At 45.4% G+C, this 16,824-nt stretch overlaps 1 protein-coding gene across 1 annotated transcript in view; it reads right to left on the minus strand.

The window, feature by feature from the left end:
• cntn5 (contactin 5) overlaps window positions 1-16,824 on the minus strand; it is a 137,289-nt gene that overhangs the window by 69,870 nt on the left and 50,595 nt on the right. The window contains 4 exon segments of the mRNA XM_060075806.1: window positions 802-897; window positions 10,348-10,523; window positions 11,035-11,158; window positions 16,102-16,317. Of these exon segments, the coding sequence (XP_059931789.1) occupies window positions 802-897; window positions 10,348-10,523; window positions 11,035-11,158; window positions 16,102-16,317 (612 nt within the window).

The following is a 16,824-nucleotide window of genomic DNA, read 5'->3' on the forward strand; positions in this document are numbered from 1 at the left end:
ATGATTAGGAGTTAATCAGCATCTGCGGCTCCCCGGGAAAGCAGACAGTAGTACGAAAATACCACAAAATACCACAAAAGTCAGTAAGGTGCCAGTGCTAAATTACAATGCTATATAATAACTATGATCGCCCCTATTTGGCAAACACTTCTCACTACACTAAATAGTTAGCCAGCCCGCCAGAAACCACTTTCTCTAATTTGTTCCCGTTTGTCTTTGTGAGCGTTGGCGCAACCCTCCAATATTACAAACCTTGAATGTGTGAAAAAAATAAACTGCGTCCTCGCTAGAGCAGTTTGTCCATTATGGGCTACTGTAGGTACAAGCTCATTCTAAGGTAGCAAAAACACAACGATTCATGTTTGCATTGGACTATACACTATTAAAACATAGTTATTAATATCATATTCCAATACTGCCAAGTATGTTCGGCCAGATGCCACAAAATGATACACACTGCACCTTTAAGGTAGAAGTTAAAATTAAGGTAGTGGATCAGGGGAAGTTCAGGTACAGGAGAAGATGGAGGTCGTTGTCGAGGTTAAGGTAAGATGAAAAGTTTATTTATTTATCCCAGATGGGAAATAAGTAAGCATAAAGGTAGAGGTAAAGGTTAGGGATATTGGAATGGAGAGGTAGAATATTGAGTAAAGAAAAATGTAGAGTTTAAGTGTAAAGTAGAAGGTTAAGGTAAATGGGAAGGTTATGCAAAGGTAAAGGTACAGATAAAAAGATATTGTGACGGAAAAGAAAGAGGTTAAGGTAAAGTTTGTGTTACAAAGTAAAGGTGTGCGTTCTCACCTGGAGAGTGTGGCGGTGGGGTGCACATGAGCACCACCCCTTGGCCTTCCCGTACGGACACGCCCCCTCTGGTCTTAGCACTGAAGGCTCCGAGGTCTGTAACACAACACACAGTGCTAGTTAACACACTGCACAGTGCTAGTTAACACACTGCACAGTGCTAGTTAACACAACGCACGGTACTAGTTAACACAACACACAGTACTAATTAACACACTGCACAGTGCTAGTAAACACAACGCACAGTACTAGTTAGCACACCGCTCAGTACTAATTAACACACTGCATAGTACTAGTTAACACACCGCACAGTACTAGTTAACACGCCGCACAGTACTAGTTAACAATCCGCACAGTACTAGTTAACACACAGCGCAGTACCAGTTAACACACAGCACTAGTTAACATGCTGCACAGAACTAGTGCTAATACAACAACAAACAGAACTATTTAACACAGTGCTAGTTAACACAGTGCTACTTAGATCGTTCTTAAAACAGTTCTACTAAGAGAGTTCTTCCTGATGAGAGAACGTAACACAGCACAGTTATTCTTGAAATAAAACAGTCCTGTGTGAATAAACCAAACACAGTACTTCTTAAAGATAAGCTGATAAGCTTCACTTCTCAGAGAGACACATAACACTCAAACATAGAAGTTGTTAATGACTAGATTCATGGATGGCTGAGGTGATTTCCTCTAATACAGGACAATCATCTGTTCATTTAGGATCCTTCTGATGGGTCCAGAGTAGGTTCATCCCACTGGAAACACTCTCACAGTACTGCAGATCCCCACGTTAGAAGACATGCCTATGACGTCTGAGATGTGATTTCTCTCTTTTTCAATCTAAATTCACTGGATCGACCATGCAGAAACAGCAGCATGAATATTAACATGCTAATACATAGCATTTATCCTTCTGGTCTCAATGATTATCTAGTGTAACAGACGGTGGGTAGGTTGCCCTGGCGTGTTCATAAAGGATAGACACCGAAAACTCAGAATATTACCATTTTGAGCCATTTAATTCGTGTCCGAATTCTTACTCGAAATTGGCATGAATATTAAGTCCCTGCTCGTAATGTCTTTGGCATTATGAGCAGAGAACAACATAATGTATATTTATCATGAGGCTTTGTGGAATATTAACTCGGTAAGTGTAAGTGCACAGATGGTCGAACATAAGTCTGCAGAAAGAAAAGAATAACTTTTTGGGGAGCAGTGATTGTGGATGGGCCTTCTGAGAGTGGGCTTCATGTTGCCTGTCTTGTGTTTGTTTGTTAATGCACTGCCTTGAATCACAAAGCCCAGCATCAGGCCAGGAACTGGGGGAAGGTTGTAGACCTCCAGGCTCCAGGGCTGTGTTTTTGGGGGAATCGGCGGGTAATTCGATCTGGCAGCTGTTTGGAAAAAACCTGAACCGCTGTCGATTTTCTGCCACAATGAAAACGGATCATAGTTCAAGGGCTGCATCTCAAAACGGGGCATGCAGTCAATTTGGGTTTCTTTCTGGAAATACCAAAGCTCAAAAGGTCTCTGGCAGCCCTACTGTGGGGAAACCACAGGAAAATGTCAGGTAACATTTGGGGTGAATTGATAATAAACAGCCTACGCATTAAATGCTTGATAATTATATGCTCATATGCTGTGATCGCTTGGCACAGGGGCACATAAATAACACAGCAGAATGAACACGCCACCCTTTACGGTTTTAGCAAGGTAATAAAATAAGTAAATAGCAGTTATGAGATGTGATGATGTTGAGGGAAACTGAGCCGCCCGACCCTCACAAAACGATTGCGAAATGCCACTTCAGCCGGTCTGAGTCCCGGGTGCCACAATGTGATGCACGCTGTCCACCTCAGCATGTTTGATATTGACTTGCACAGTCGATAGCGGTGGCAGTAGCACAGAACCTCACTCCAGACCACGCGGAGAGAACGATGCTGAATATTTCATTGAGCAGCGCGTTGCTTTGGTGCGGGGGATACGACCACAGGCTCAGGGCCCCTCCTGTCCGTTGGATTAGCAAAGGGTTCGTTTCAGAACAAATATTTATTTGTTCAAGTCCAAAACATGTTGTTATTTTCTTAGTGCGTCAGTGTTCAGAAATGGAACTTGAATGAGGAAGATCTTCCAGTGTATCTGAGCAGAAATTAAAATGTAAACATTAGCACACCGTTAAAACTCAATTTTGAACATACGGTTGCTCTGATTTCTGACAGCGCTCATCAAATGAACCATTTCCCCTTGCATACAAATGTGCAGGGAGACGGAGAGGCACAGCGGCATGTTCCCAGACGTAATTCACAGCCAATTCCTCGCTCTGCTTTAAATTGATTGATTAACACATCCAGACGCATCGGACGATTAAATAGTGTTGACAAGATTTGATCACTTTCCTATCTCTTGATTGGTTGGCCAGGATCTCATGTACCATTTCCTGTAGATAAACTGCTCACTGTTTATTATTAAGTTATTAAGAAAAAAAACATGTTTTTCCTGGGTTTTTCCTATCGATTGTCCGCCCATGGTCATCACCTGGTTCTTTTCTCCACTGCCTGCTGACCTTCCACCCCTCCCCTCATTCGGAGACACATGAGTTAAAGCGAATCAATATGCTGCCTGTCCACCTAATGACTCAAACACAATAAATGGTTGCTCACAGACTTTAAAGCCACGGCGAATGAGGGGAGATAGTTACTCCAGTGCCTGGAGAGATGAATAGAGGAAGCGAATAGACAGGCCGACCGCCGGTGACTGCGACTTACATAATCCGCAAACGGCTAAACATAAATCTGCTTCAAAAGGTGACGGTTCGATAAAACGCGGGGACGAGGCGGGAAGGCGGGACGATCTTCAATCGCTACGGCGGACCCTGACCAAAGCAGACCGTCCCACACGGTTGGAAAGGACAACTGCCGCGGCCTCCCTCGCCAAACTGGGCGTGCACTCGAGGGCTCCCACGCCGCGGTGTTTATGCTTTAAAAGCTCCCTTCAGAGCTCTAGCCAGGGCCAGGATGGGAGGTCAATTTGAGCAGTTAAAATAGGATGAAGGAAGCACAGAAATAGCTTCACGGTGGAGCGCTCTGTGCACGGCGAGCAGCGCTCCACCTGAGCCGTAGTCAGGCTGGCGAGGGAAGGAGGAGAAGAGGAAGGAGAGGAGGCGAGGGGAAGAGAAGAGGAAGGGAGAAGAAGAGGAGGGGCAGAGAAGAAACTGGGAAGATATTATGATGGGGGGGAGAGAGAGAGGAGGGGAGGTCAGGAGGAGGAGCAGCGAAGAGATGGCGAGGATTATATGATGGCGAGGAAGAGGAGGGTAGGAATTGAGATGGAGACGAGGGTGAGGGGAGGTGAAGGGAAAAGGAGGAGAAACGGAGTGAGAAAGGCAAACACGGGGGTGCAGTGGAGAAAAGGAGGAGAGGGCGAGAGGAGGAGACCCGGGCGAGGTGAGGAGAGAATTCTCGAGGGAGTAAGATCAGAGAGCTACTTCCGCATGCTGCCTTCAAAGTCTTGACTGAAAAAAGGCGCTCAAGTAGGAGTTCAGAGACTCTGAATTTCAAAACAAAGAGAGGGGGAGCGCGCGCGAGAGAGAGAGGGGTGTAGACGTACAGAGAGAGCTGGGGAGACCAACAGGGAGGGAGAGAAGGTCCCGAAGGAACATGTTTGGAGCCAGAGAACATGACCGGCGGGATGAATATAGAAAAAGAACCAGATGAAAAAAATGTGTGTGCCTTGCTTGCTGATGAACTCTGCTTAGTCTCCCCTCTCTCTCTCTCTCTCTCTCTCTCGTGCTCTCTCTCTCTTTCTCTCTCTCTCGTGCTCTCTCTCTCTTTCTCTCTCTCACCTTCTGGCTTTCTACGTTTCTTTCCCACCTCTCTCCTTTCCCCTCTCATCTCCCTCCCTTCCTCCCTCTCCCTCCAGCTCTCTCTCTCTTCCTATTAGTCTCTCTCCTTCACTCTCCCCTTTTTTATCTCCCTCTCTCTCCCCGTATCTTTCGATCGTTTCTAGCTCCCGCTCTCCCCGCCTCTCTCTCTCTCTCTCTCTCTCTCTCCCCTTCTCATGTTTTACCTGCGAGCCACGACGGCGTTGTGAGTTGCCAAGCAGAGCTTCTATGAAGAGCAGTCTGAGGCGTAAACCAGTGGTTTTTTCTGGGATGCTGTCACACAGGGTAAATAAAACAAAGGAACAGTCGGTGGTCAGAAGTCCAGGCCTAGTAGCCAGGGGGTCCACGTGACAACAGAATGCACTCTCTCCTGCGAGCTGCTACGTCAGTAGCATTGTGTACTTTGCTTTCTATGTAGCAGAAGGCCCATGCGTTTTGTGTTTGTGGTCGATAGTCGTTCTTGGATAATGTAAACTTTGCAAATATGAACAAACAAATACACAGAATAATGAATTAATAAAAACTGATGAAACCGAATGACATGCATGGATTCCAGCAGTCGCAGTTGCCATGAATCCTTGAAACCTTGACTGCTCAGGACAACTTTAGGGTTAAAGTACTCACCACGTCGGTATAAGCCTGTCTGGAGTTGCTTATCAAAGTTCTAAAACGTGTTTGGATAGCCCTTTGTCACCACCGACTTATGGTGCTCATTATACACCCCAACCCATAAGCACCCTGAAGGGCTAGTACAACTACCCCCAGATCCCGGTGAAGAAGGAACCTCCCTTCCTTGGACCGTTAAGAGTGCAGCTGGGGCAGAATCGGCAGCCATGTCACAATAGCACAAAATAGTCTGGACAAATGATGCTGAGCTTCTTTTTTCACAGGTCACGGCACAGTTTAAATGGGCAGGAATATCTCATTTTCGGTGTGGTCAAACCTCCACTGGTGGAAGTGCTTTGAAAAGTAGACTATTCGCCAAGAGTTACAAAGTGCAAACCACAAAGGATTTTCTCATAATGTCTACGACTACAGTTCTCATTTTTGTACACCTATGCCCTACAGATTAATATGAACTATTGTTGAAAGCACATTCTTATTAATAAGTGTGTAAGTCAGTGAAGGCAGTTCTAACCAGAATGGGAGCTTGACATCGTTTTCTGAAAGGCGCATCTTTTCTGAGAACCAAAACCACGGCTGAATCTGACCGCATCGCTCGCTGAAATCATAAACAGGGCGACAATCTTCAATAGCTCACTTCCACTGCGAAACCCCGAGAGAAAACACAGAGAGTTAAGGTTACGCTTCTCAACTTCGTGTCAAACAAGGCGGTCAACGGAAGCTGCTGAAAGTGAATCCAAACAACGGCTTGGATCAGCGTTCTCATTGGCCCAGGTCGGAGAGCCTGGGAATGAGGGCAGGGTCTGACGGCAGACAATGAGTGGGGAAACTGACAGAACCGACCCGTCTCGCTTCACACCGGGTGATAAATACCCTCCATTCGTCATGCTGAAAGAGAGAGAGAGAGGAACGGGAGAACGAGGAGAACGAGTCGGGAGGGGAGATGCACTCCTGCATGTTAAAAGCATGGCTGCAGGATGAGTCTCCTTAACTCTCCAACTACATCTCCCAAGGGGGCATTTGAAGGATATGTAGGGAGACTATTAAACCACTGCTGCTGTTCAATATGCAGCAGCGTTTAAATAATTAAGATTATGTTGATAGATATTGCAGTATCTGTACCGCGGCCATGTCGCTGGTGAGCAATACGGGGTGGTTTACTTCAGGGAATGGGGGCTAATCAAAAGCCTGATAGGCTGACGTTGGCATTTTGCAGCTATTGATCATAACTAATATCAGAGCGTCTGTGTGATGGAGTAATATCGAAATGCACTTTTGGAAACAATACATTTCCATTTATTGGACGCATGGAAACTTAATGCCTACGTTTGCTCTCACAATATAAATATATCTATGGAAATGAATGGACATGCCATCAACATATTGTGTAGCCCGGGGTGGGGCCATTAAAGAACTGTTTAAAATAGTACTGAGTACTGTTTAGTTCTAGTATAGAGAGAGTATTGAGGTAAGTTTGACTGTTTGACGCCCAGCCAAAAGCCAGCCTATCCTGTAGATATTATCAGGCAGGACGCCCACATCCCTGCCTCCTCATTAAGGAAAATGAATTCAATGTCAAGTCGCTTTGGATAAAAGTGGCTGTAATAAAAACTGTGATTCCAACCAGGAGTTTGTGAGCAGGTTCCAGGAGGTACTTTAGGTGCTTTGCAATAACAACAACAATTTCTACCTACAATTACAATTAGCTGAATATCATGTTGTTGCTGAACAATAAAGAACCAGAAAAACAAGTGCGCCTCAGCTTCTTCCATTTTAAATGACGACAATATTAGCAATGATTTCTAAACGTTCACTGTAAAATATTAATTCAAGTGAAAAACACGTCTGCATTAGACTCAACAAAGTGCTACCTCAGCCGTGCGGATGGGGCAACGGCGGTTCAAGAGACTAAACGGGGTTGAAAACGATTACCTCCAAAAAAAGCTAAACAGCACAACAAAAAGATAAAGACTTCAGTGTTAGGCGGATGAGAGGACTGTGACGGCGTAGCGCGTAGCAGCTACTAAACACGCGGTGCGGATCAAAGAGAGACCCGGAGAGACAAGAGAGGCGGGCAGGACCAGACGGGCGCTCTAGTCAGGGCTTAAAAGGGCTCAGCGGGGAGCCCCGTCTATTGATCTGGGTGAGGGGGCCCCGCTGGAGCAGTTATCAGGGCATCATCCACTACAAACAGCCCACCGTCATCACACACACACACACACACACACCAGGGCTCCGTGCCGTCTCAATAACTACCATGACGGGAGGTGGGAGGAGTGGTTAGCACATTGGCTAGAGGGTCTGACTGCCACCCTAAAGGTTCAGGGTTCGATCCCCATAGGTGTCATTGGGCAGGATGCCCTAACCTCTACTTGCCCCTTATTGACAGGACCTTTAGCCACAGTTGGTCTTTGGATGAAAACAAAATATTGATTGTAATCTTTAGTCTGTAGTCTTTATCTTGTGAATTACAGTTCAGTCACAGCAGTTAACCTTATCGACCAGTGTCGGGGACGGTTACTGTTTAGATGTTACAAGTTACGTTAAACTCTCTTTCTGTAAAAGTTGTGCTGGAAGTTATGCTGCTTTGTTACTGGCTGTGGAAAGTTAAGACGTCAAGCTATATTTGTGTCCTTTTCAGAAAGCAATCCAAAAGATACCCTTTTAAGTCGAAGAGTTCTGTATAAGAGAAAAATAAGTAGTAATAGGGTGACTTCAATTGCAAAACCAACATGTTACTGTTACGACCGGCTCAAGGCCACAACACATAGGAGGACACCATACTAAGTATGGTGCAAAAAGGTGTTTATTTACAACCAAGAAGAAGTACAACACAAACAAAAGCTGGGATCCTGTCAGGAAGTTGAGAGAGCCGGAGGGAGGATCCACTTATATAGGCTGCACCCACAGCGTCATGCAGGTGTCCGCAATCACCACTCAGGAGGCTGCAACTTAAAGAGACATGGCAGATACGTACAACGGGACAGACAAATAAATATTGACACGTAACACCCCCTCCCTTAAGATGACAGCCATGCTGTCAGCATTAACATTCGAGGGCACACGTGAGAGGCCATCGGCCACAACATTATCACACCAATTCTTATGCCGAACCTCGATATTGAAGTTCTGCGCCATTAGAGCACACCGCATGAGCCGTTGGTTATTGTTATACATGCGGTTTAGGAAGACTAGAGGGTTGTGATCGGTGAAAACCAACATCGGCTGTGGCGTTGAGCCAACATAAGCTTCAAAATGTTGGAGGGCCCAAAGCATGGCTTAAGCCTCTTTCTCGATAGTGCTATATCTACCTTGGGCTGCATTGAACTTTTTGGAAAAGTAGCAAACAGGATGATCGATACCAGAAGAATCTTCCTGCAGCAGGACAGCACCAGCACCGGTCCCACTTGCATCAAGCTCTGCAACATAGTAGCACGACACTGTGATCCAGAAAAGGATATGTTTGGCTGTTCATTAGGGGTTAGACATCTTGCCTGAGGAGGCCTTCAAACAGGCTGTGGGCATTGGGAATCGCACCTACCACTATTAGGCTGGTCACTTACAACAGCATCCTGCCCTTAAATCTGAACTACCGTTCGAGAGCGAGAGTCTGGTCCCCTCGGCGTGGCCATGGATTTCCATCTTGTTCTCTCCTGACAGGCTGCCAAGGCCAGAAAGTAAGCCGTCTCCATACTTACAACCAATCAAATCACTTCAGGGAGAACCAAGCATAAAGCATTTTTGTTCTGAAAAAAGAAATCGATGTGTGCCAGCGAGTTTCTGAGGCCTGGTTCTCCCTGGGAAGGTTTGACAGGAGTTTAAGATCCTGCGTGAGTGGTTGGTAGAGCAGTCTGGGTGTATGGGATTACTTTACAGACCGTGTTACCCTAACATTCACCGGACCCCATGATTAGGAAGACAGAGGCTATACCCAGAGAGATATGGCATGTATTAAAATATTTTACCTTAATAACTTTATCTTATATTTTGCAGGACTACTATTAATTCATTTAGCAGACACAGACCTAAAGGGAAATCACACACACACACGCACGCACACACACACGCACACGCACACATGCACACACGCACGCACACACACACACACACACACACACATACACACTTTTGTGTGCCGTTTCTGAGCCTTTAGCTGTGAAAGCGTAAGAGGTAGGGGAATTGTTTCATGCATAATCTAAGACACCGAAATACACGTTTGTGACTCAAAATCACCATATTATGCTAGCCTATCCCATTAAACACACAACAAACAACAAGAGCCCAAAACAGCCATGAATTCCAATCATGGATCTGTGAAAATACAATACATCTTTAATTCCTTCTCCCTGGCCAGTCCACCATTCACCAAAAAAAACAAATGCGTTTGTTCCAATAACAACACCATACCATGAAGCATCCTCTACACTGGTAGCCGTCCACCGAGTTAGCATACCAACCAGATAGCCTCTCTCAAGCATACCAATCAGGCTATTACGGCCCTCGCTCCCAGGGAAACAAGAGAGGAGGCGGCAACCGGACATTCCCCTTCAGGCGCCCTGGTCCGGGGGTCTGCCCGTGTCTGCTTCCGTTGACGGTATACCGGGAGCAACGCCGAATGGGTAATCAGGGACGACTGTGCTTTTTGTTGCTCTCAATTACCACCGAGAGCAGGAGTCGGAGAGCTAGCGGCGCGGCTAGCTGAGAGGTACACCAGGCAGCAGCAGAGGGTAGCGGGCGTGGCACCACTTCAGAGGGTACATATTTATATCCCCCAACCCACCCCTCCACCACCACACACACTGCCCCCCTGAAACCAAACACGACTGTTTCAAGTCAAACGGGTCGAAGAGCCCCGAAGCCAAATACTAAAAGTTCATCAAGGCCGGCTCTGTTTTTCCTTTTTATCGTATAATGTTGTGTTGTGTGCTGGAGGCACCCGGAAACACATCTCCCTCCGTTTTTGTGGTTTGGCAGTCGTGTCAACGTAGGGACTCCATAGCAGAGACTGGCTAGACGGAGCAGGCCGTACTCACAGGCAAACTGCAGCAGGGCGTCGCGGCTCACGGCGGTCCCCAGGCCGTTGGTCGCGCGGCACTGGTACTTCCCGTAGTCGGCGGTCTCGCTGGCGTTGCTGATGATCAGGTTCCCGTCGACGAGGCTATAGCGGTCGTCGTCCTCGGGGTCCACCTCGGTGCCGTTGATGAACCAGCTGGGAGGAGAGGAGGCGAGGGTCAGAGGGATTCAGACCCCCGGGCTCGTTAAAAGGGGGGGGGGGGGGGGGGGGAGAGACATTGAATCGTGCCGAAGTCTTGTGTGTGCGTAACGGACGTATCAAGCGGCAGAATTGTAACACGGTGTCAATAGGCATAATGCAACAATACAATTAATAACGAAGAGGCAGCTATGGTTCCCTCGTGTTTGGGGAGTACTAAATGTAAAACACAGTCTCTTTTTGATTGGAGTTCAGTTAAGGTTTTGTTAGACAGGAGTATACCTGTGTGTATCCGATCAAAGGTTATAAAGGCTTCCTGTATCAGACAGACAGGGCTATAGCCTACCTGAGTGTACCAGACAGATGGGTATATAGCCTACCAGTATCAGACAGACAGGTATACAGCCTACCTGAGTGTATCAGACAGACGGTTATAAAGTCTACCTGAGTGAAACAGACAGACGGGTATATAGCCTGCCAGTATCAGACAGACAGGTCTACAGCCTACCTGAGTATGGGTGGGGGGTTTCCTCTCGCTTCGCAGCTCATCAACACTTTCTTGTCCTCGGAGTTCAAGGGGTAGATGACATCATCGGGCTCCTGGACGAACACGGGCCCGTACACGTCGCTCTCTACCGCAAAAGAGAGGATAGTAGAAGAAGAAGTTTGAGTCATAGTGATAATCGAAGGTTGTATAACCAGCCTGCATTAAGGAGCATTCTGGAGCCTTTATGGTCGGATCAGACATGAGAAGTGAAGACAGGAACATGTACAGATGTAGGAATAGACATACTTCATATATTACATTTGATCTTGATGATGAATATATTTCTGTTTGTTGGTGAGGGGAAGGTTTTGGTAAAATCCAGACCGGGATTTCTTTAAAAAATCTTCCAAAAATCGGTGTTCCATAAATAATAATCGAGGAAGTGCCAATGGTGTACATTGATATCCCTTCGCGTAACTGTCTCCGGTTTCAAATTCTTTGGGAGAGAAAAAAAAGATACATATTCTAGTATTTCCCACCGTTTGTATGAGAAATTATACGGTTTTGAGGTTCACAAATAATTCCCTTTCATGGCCAACTTAAGCAGATTCATGGCACGCTCGCATCCAATTCTCACACGTTGCAATTTGAACCCTTGATTTGAATAAGAGACGTTTCACACATCTCACCCAGCAGCTACTCAATTAAAGCTATCAGATTGGCTGAGATCGCAGCTGGTTGATCCCACCCAGCTGTTCGCATGGGTTCGCGCTGGGTATGCTAACCTGGGTAGCCTGGGAACCAGACGAATCTGCACGCTTTTAATTGCTCTGGCATATGCGTCTGACCCCCCTCCTGTTCAGACAGTTTTCCAGCAGCCCTGGCCGGTTTGGCTCAATCACAGCCATCTATCTGATATGCGGTTTGATACAATGACTTTACAGAGAAGTGCCCTATGGGATGGCTGTTGAAGCACTTTCATGAATAACCAGGATGGCTGCCCCTGATGTGGCACCCGTTTCATTGCTCTGATTGGTTGGAGGTCTATCCTATCCTGTCCTATATTGGGCTATGCTGATTGATAACGCCCCTTGAAAATCAAACAAAGAACTAAGAGGTTTTGGACGTATACGTATTTGCATCACACACACACGCATACACACATGCACACATGCACTATCTCGGGCACACACACACACACACACACACACACACGCACACGCACACGCACACACACACACGCGCTGCATTGTTAAGCGCTGCATCCGAGCGTATGAACAGTCTTCTTGTTAGCATGCGCGTGTCCTGTGTAATTGCATGTAGGTGGCCACCGAGACATTACATCATTAAATTATATAGTGGATAATATCCCACCACCGTGACCCCTACCGTGGTGCTGCCCTGAGCTCTCTGTTCAGAGATCTCTAGGGCCTTTGGGGGCCAATCTTTAATTCCACAGAGCCAAGGTCAAGCATGAGATGTTTCATCCATTAACAGACTCTGCCATTACCATTTATGTACCATAGGCATAGGCAACTCCCTATATTTCACTGTTGGGGCTATTATCAAAGAGAAATAGAAGTATGAAATTAACTTGGTCCTTAAGCAGGGGTTTTACCAAAGCGATTGTTATTTGCCATTGTGTATTGTTGTGTCATTAATGATGAAATATATTTTTTAATGGAAGGAACAAGCACTTTGATAAATAACAGATTGCTCGACTAGGTTTCTACGGTTTTAATAACCATCAAAGGTTAGTTTAAAATATATTGACTTGCCTTCCCTTTCAATTAGTATTCAGTTATTCTCTTTTCACTGCAGAACCCTATATTTTACATATTTAATCTTGAAGCCATCGGTATGTATACGATACATATTTCATGATGGCTAGCTCTGCTATTCCTAGCATGTTGTTAAAAAGTGCTACATCTTTGGCATCCAACAGCCCAGTAGTTCCCAACCAGGGCTTAAATCTCAAGCCAAGATTTAAGCCCTGAAATCGACGTATGATTCAACTTCTACCATAGTAAACACAGATACCACAACAATATGAATACTACTGCTAAATCATTTTGGCACAATATTAGTTCCTAGGTAGCAACATTATTAATTATGATGCTAGATGATAACAGTATAATTGTTGTTCCTAGGAGTCTACAATAATGATGCTAAATTACTATAGTCTAATATTAGTGGTAAACATGTGGTTGGGTGTGGATGATGGGGCACTGTGGCCATATTGATGGGCTGTGGGGGTACATGAGACTAAACACTGGTCTAGCAGCCTATTCCAGTGTCTCCTCCTGCTAACCAAGACAGAAGAGAAAGAGAGTAGCCTATAGCTAACAGAGCCTCAGGATAAATTGGAGACCAAGGACACTTTATCTGGAGATAGATGTTTCCTTTGTCCATAAATTGTAGGAAGTTTTGTAACTGTATTATATTGATTGTTTATGTTTAATATGGAGTATCACTATTATATGATATATAAGTATCAAAAAGATTTTCTCCCATTCAACTATTGTAAACAAACAGTAATACAAAAGTGAGGAAACTTACTAGGATATTATTAGTATACTATTAGTATATCATAAACCATTAGGATTCATATGTATATTTTGTTATGTATAATATTGCTTCATGCAACTCCTATTATTTAATTTCAAGTGATGGACAACAGGATCTTAAAATGTATATACCTAATAACCATACGATATCACAGAGGGATGTATCCACGACACCTACCGAATACCTTCTCTTGAAATTGCCCGGACGCACATTATTAATACATATCTCAAAGTCAGCTAATGAACTCAAGATTGGTAAATGCCATCGCTCCATTCAGCCGCCCTGCCGCAGTAATGTGACTGGCTTTGCCCACGTCAATGTGCGGTAATTGGTCCCCCACTTGACTCTGTAGCCAGGAGGAATAACGCGCTCCGACCATTAAACCGGCTCGCAAAAATAGAAGGGAACGGATCAGCTGAAATAACAACGTCTCGCAGCGCGTTTCACGGAGCGTCATTTTACGACGCCTGACGCAAGCCTCGTTAACCCTTAAAAAACATATCGAGAGGCAACTGACGGATTTCTTTTGTCCATCAGTACACGCGGGGTTGTATTTATAACTCTTTATGAGGTGTTTTATCACTATGGCGGAGGAGCCTCACAGCGGGCACAGTGAGACACATCAGCAGTATCTCCCCCCACCTGCCGCGTCCGAGTGGGAGGGCGGGGAGGAGGCTGACGACCCACACCCGACGCTCAGGCCTGCCCCGGGACGCGGTTCGGCTCAGAGGGCCTGAGCTCTCTCTCTCTCTCTCTCTCTCTCTCTCTCTCTCTCTCTCTCTCTCTCTCTCTCTCTCTCTCTCTCTCTCTCTCTCCCAAATAAAAGCAAATACAGACGGGCAAACCCGAGCTCATTATTCTATACAATTAATGACCACCCCATTATAAGATCATATACTCTTTTTAAGTACATTATAATGTTCTCTACCGTTGATCCTCCAATGATTTATTGTGAAAAACATGCACGCAAACACAAAGGAAAAGGCAAGAAACTGAATTTGGCCTTGTGTCCTCAGTCAGGGAATCGCTATCTTCCTTTCATACAATACATGTGCAGACATGCCCACAACAACATGTCCTCTGTGACACAACAACGTGCTGTGATTTCACAGTCTGTTCTCACCGTCCGTCAATACGCTCACATAGCCATCGCCTGGGAAGGACTTTTGTGTTGAAGGTCAGGGAGCCATGGACGACAGAAAGATACAGAATGTAAATACAGACAGACTGAGAGAGAGAGACAGCCATACTGAATGAGAGAGAGAAAGAATGGGTGAAGAATGGAAGAAAGATATAGAAAGTAAATACAGACAGACAGAGAGAGAGACAGACATACTGAATGAGAGAGAGAAAGAATGGGTGAAGAATGGAAGAAAGACATAGAAAGTAAATACGGACAGACTGAGAGAGAGACAGACATACTGAATGAGAGAGAGAAAGAATGGGTGAAGAATGGAAGAAAGATATAGAAAGTAAATACGGACAGACAGACACACAACATGAGAGAATGAAAGAAATAATTGAACAATGGAAGAAAGAAACAGAAAGTAAATACAGACATGAGAGATAGAAATAATGAATTCAACAATGGAAGAAAAATAGAGAAAAGTAACTCTGCTACAAACTGACAAATTGAACGAAGATTGTAAGACAAAAAGCAAGAACAGATTGAAAAAAAGGATGAATGAAAGGCCTACTTATTCATTCATTGTATGTGTGGCCACAAACAGCTACTCTAGGGAGACGGAGACCGTGAAAAAGAAAAACAGAGAAAAATGAAGAAAGAAACAAAGAAATGATACAGAAAGATATATGATAAGGGTAAACACAGAATGACAAAATGAGAACAAAAGTAAGATTCACTGCTGAGTCAATTAAAGATAGACTTTATGAAAGAAATAAAGGAAGCATGAATTATTTCAGTCGAAACCCAGATAGGAGAAATCCACACAAAACAAGAGCAAAACAGAAAGAAAGAAAAATGACAGAAAACTCATTGTAGGGATCAATTAAGAGTTTCCCTGTTAATATATTCTACACATCCTATCTGCCAGGCCATCTAGTAAGCAATGTAGATAAACGTCAGTCCGTCTCCCCGTTGTGTTGCAGGGTATTACATCTTTAACTCCTGACAAACATATCCATCATTGTAGAGCCATGACAGCAGCCAAGACAGGGAGAGAGAGAGAGAGCAAGAGGGTGAGAGAGAGAGAGACAGCGCCGGAGAAAGAGACGGCGAGAGAGACTGCAAGAGAAAGAGGGTGAGAGAGAGGGAGAGAGCGTGAGAGAGAGAGATACGGCGAGAGGGAGAGAGGGAGAGGGAGAGGGAGAGACAGACGGAGATCGCAGCAATCCCACTTCAATTTCACAGAGGCCAGCACCCTGGTCACTCTGGAGAGGGAGCGGTGATGATGGATTGGTGAGACCCATTCATTCTTCCCCAGACCAGCCAGACGCCAACAGATGGGGGTGTGGCAGCCCGACGTGAGTGAGCGTGTGTTTGGCGGGAGTCGGTCTCACCTTGGCTGAGGGAGTCCTCCTCCAGCGAGCTGGGTGCTGACAGCTGGAGGGGGTGGCGGGGATGGAGACTGGAGGTGAAGGAGGACCAGTCGTCTCCCCCCCCTCCTCCTCCTCCTCCTCCTCCTCCTCTGTAGTCCTGTCTACGTCTGGTCCGTGAGTGGAGTGATGGCAACGACGACGATGACGAAGAGGACCAGCCGAAGGCCCGGCCCGCGTCTGGAACAGAGAGTAGAGTAGAGTAGAGTAGATCTTTAATTGACTCTGCACTGATTCTCACTTTTGTTCTTATTTTGTCTTTCTGTGTTTACTTGGGAAGAAAGCGTTGTGAGGAAGTTGTTCCTGTGGTCGGTTAAAGGTCAAAGCAACGGTCGTCACCACCTATGTCCTCGATACCGTGACCATAATAAGCTGAGTAGTCACAGGGGCTGACAACTTTGATGGTCCATTTCGATTAAACATTTTGAAAGGTTAATGGGCCTTATATATGAACAGATGCCTAATCATTCTCAAACTAATACAGACTACTTCATCGGGACGATGATAGTATGGGCAGATGTGGATTGGGTTCAAACATTGCTTTGGGAAGCAGATAGACATCTTCAATAACTATTGAAGATGCAAGAATATTTTTCTGACCAAAAAATGTGGGTAGGAAAAGGACCCAATCTATACCACGAACAAAGTTGAATCATATTCTTGCACCTCATGGCCAGTGTATCAACA

The sequence above is a fragment of the Gadus macrocephalus genome, chromosome 16 (genome assembly GCF_031168955.1).
Source record: "Gadus macrocephalus chromosome 16, ASM3116895v1".
Classification (NCBI taxonomy): domain Eukaryota; kingdom Metazoa; phylum Chordata; class Actinopteri; order Gadiformes; family Gadidae; genus Gadus; species Gadus macrocephalus.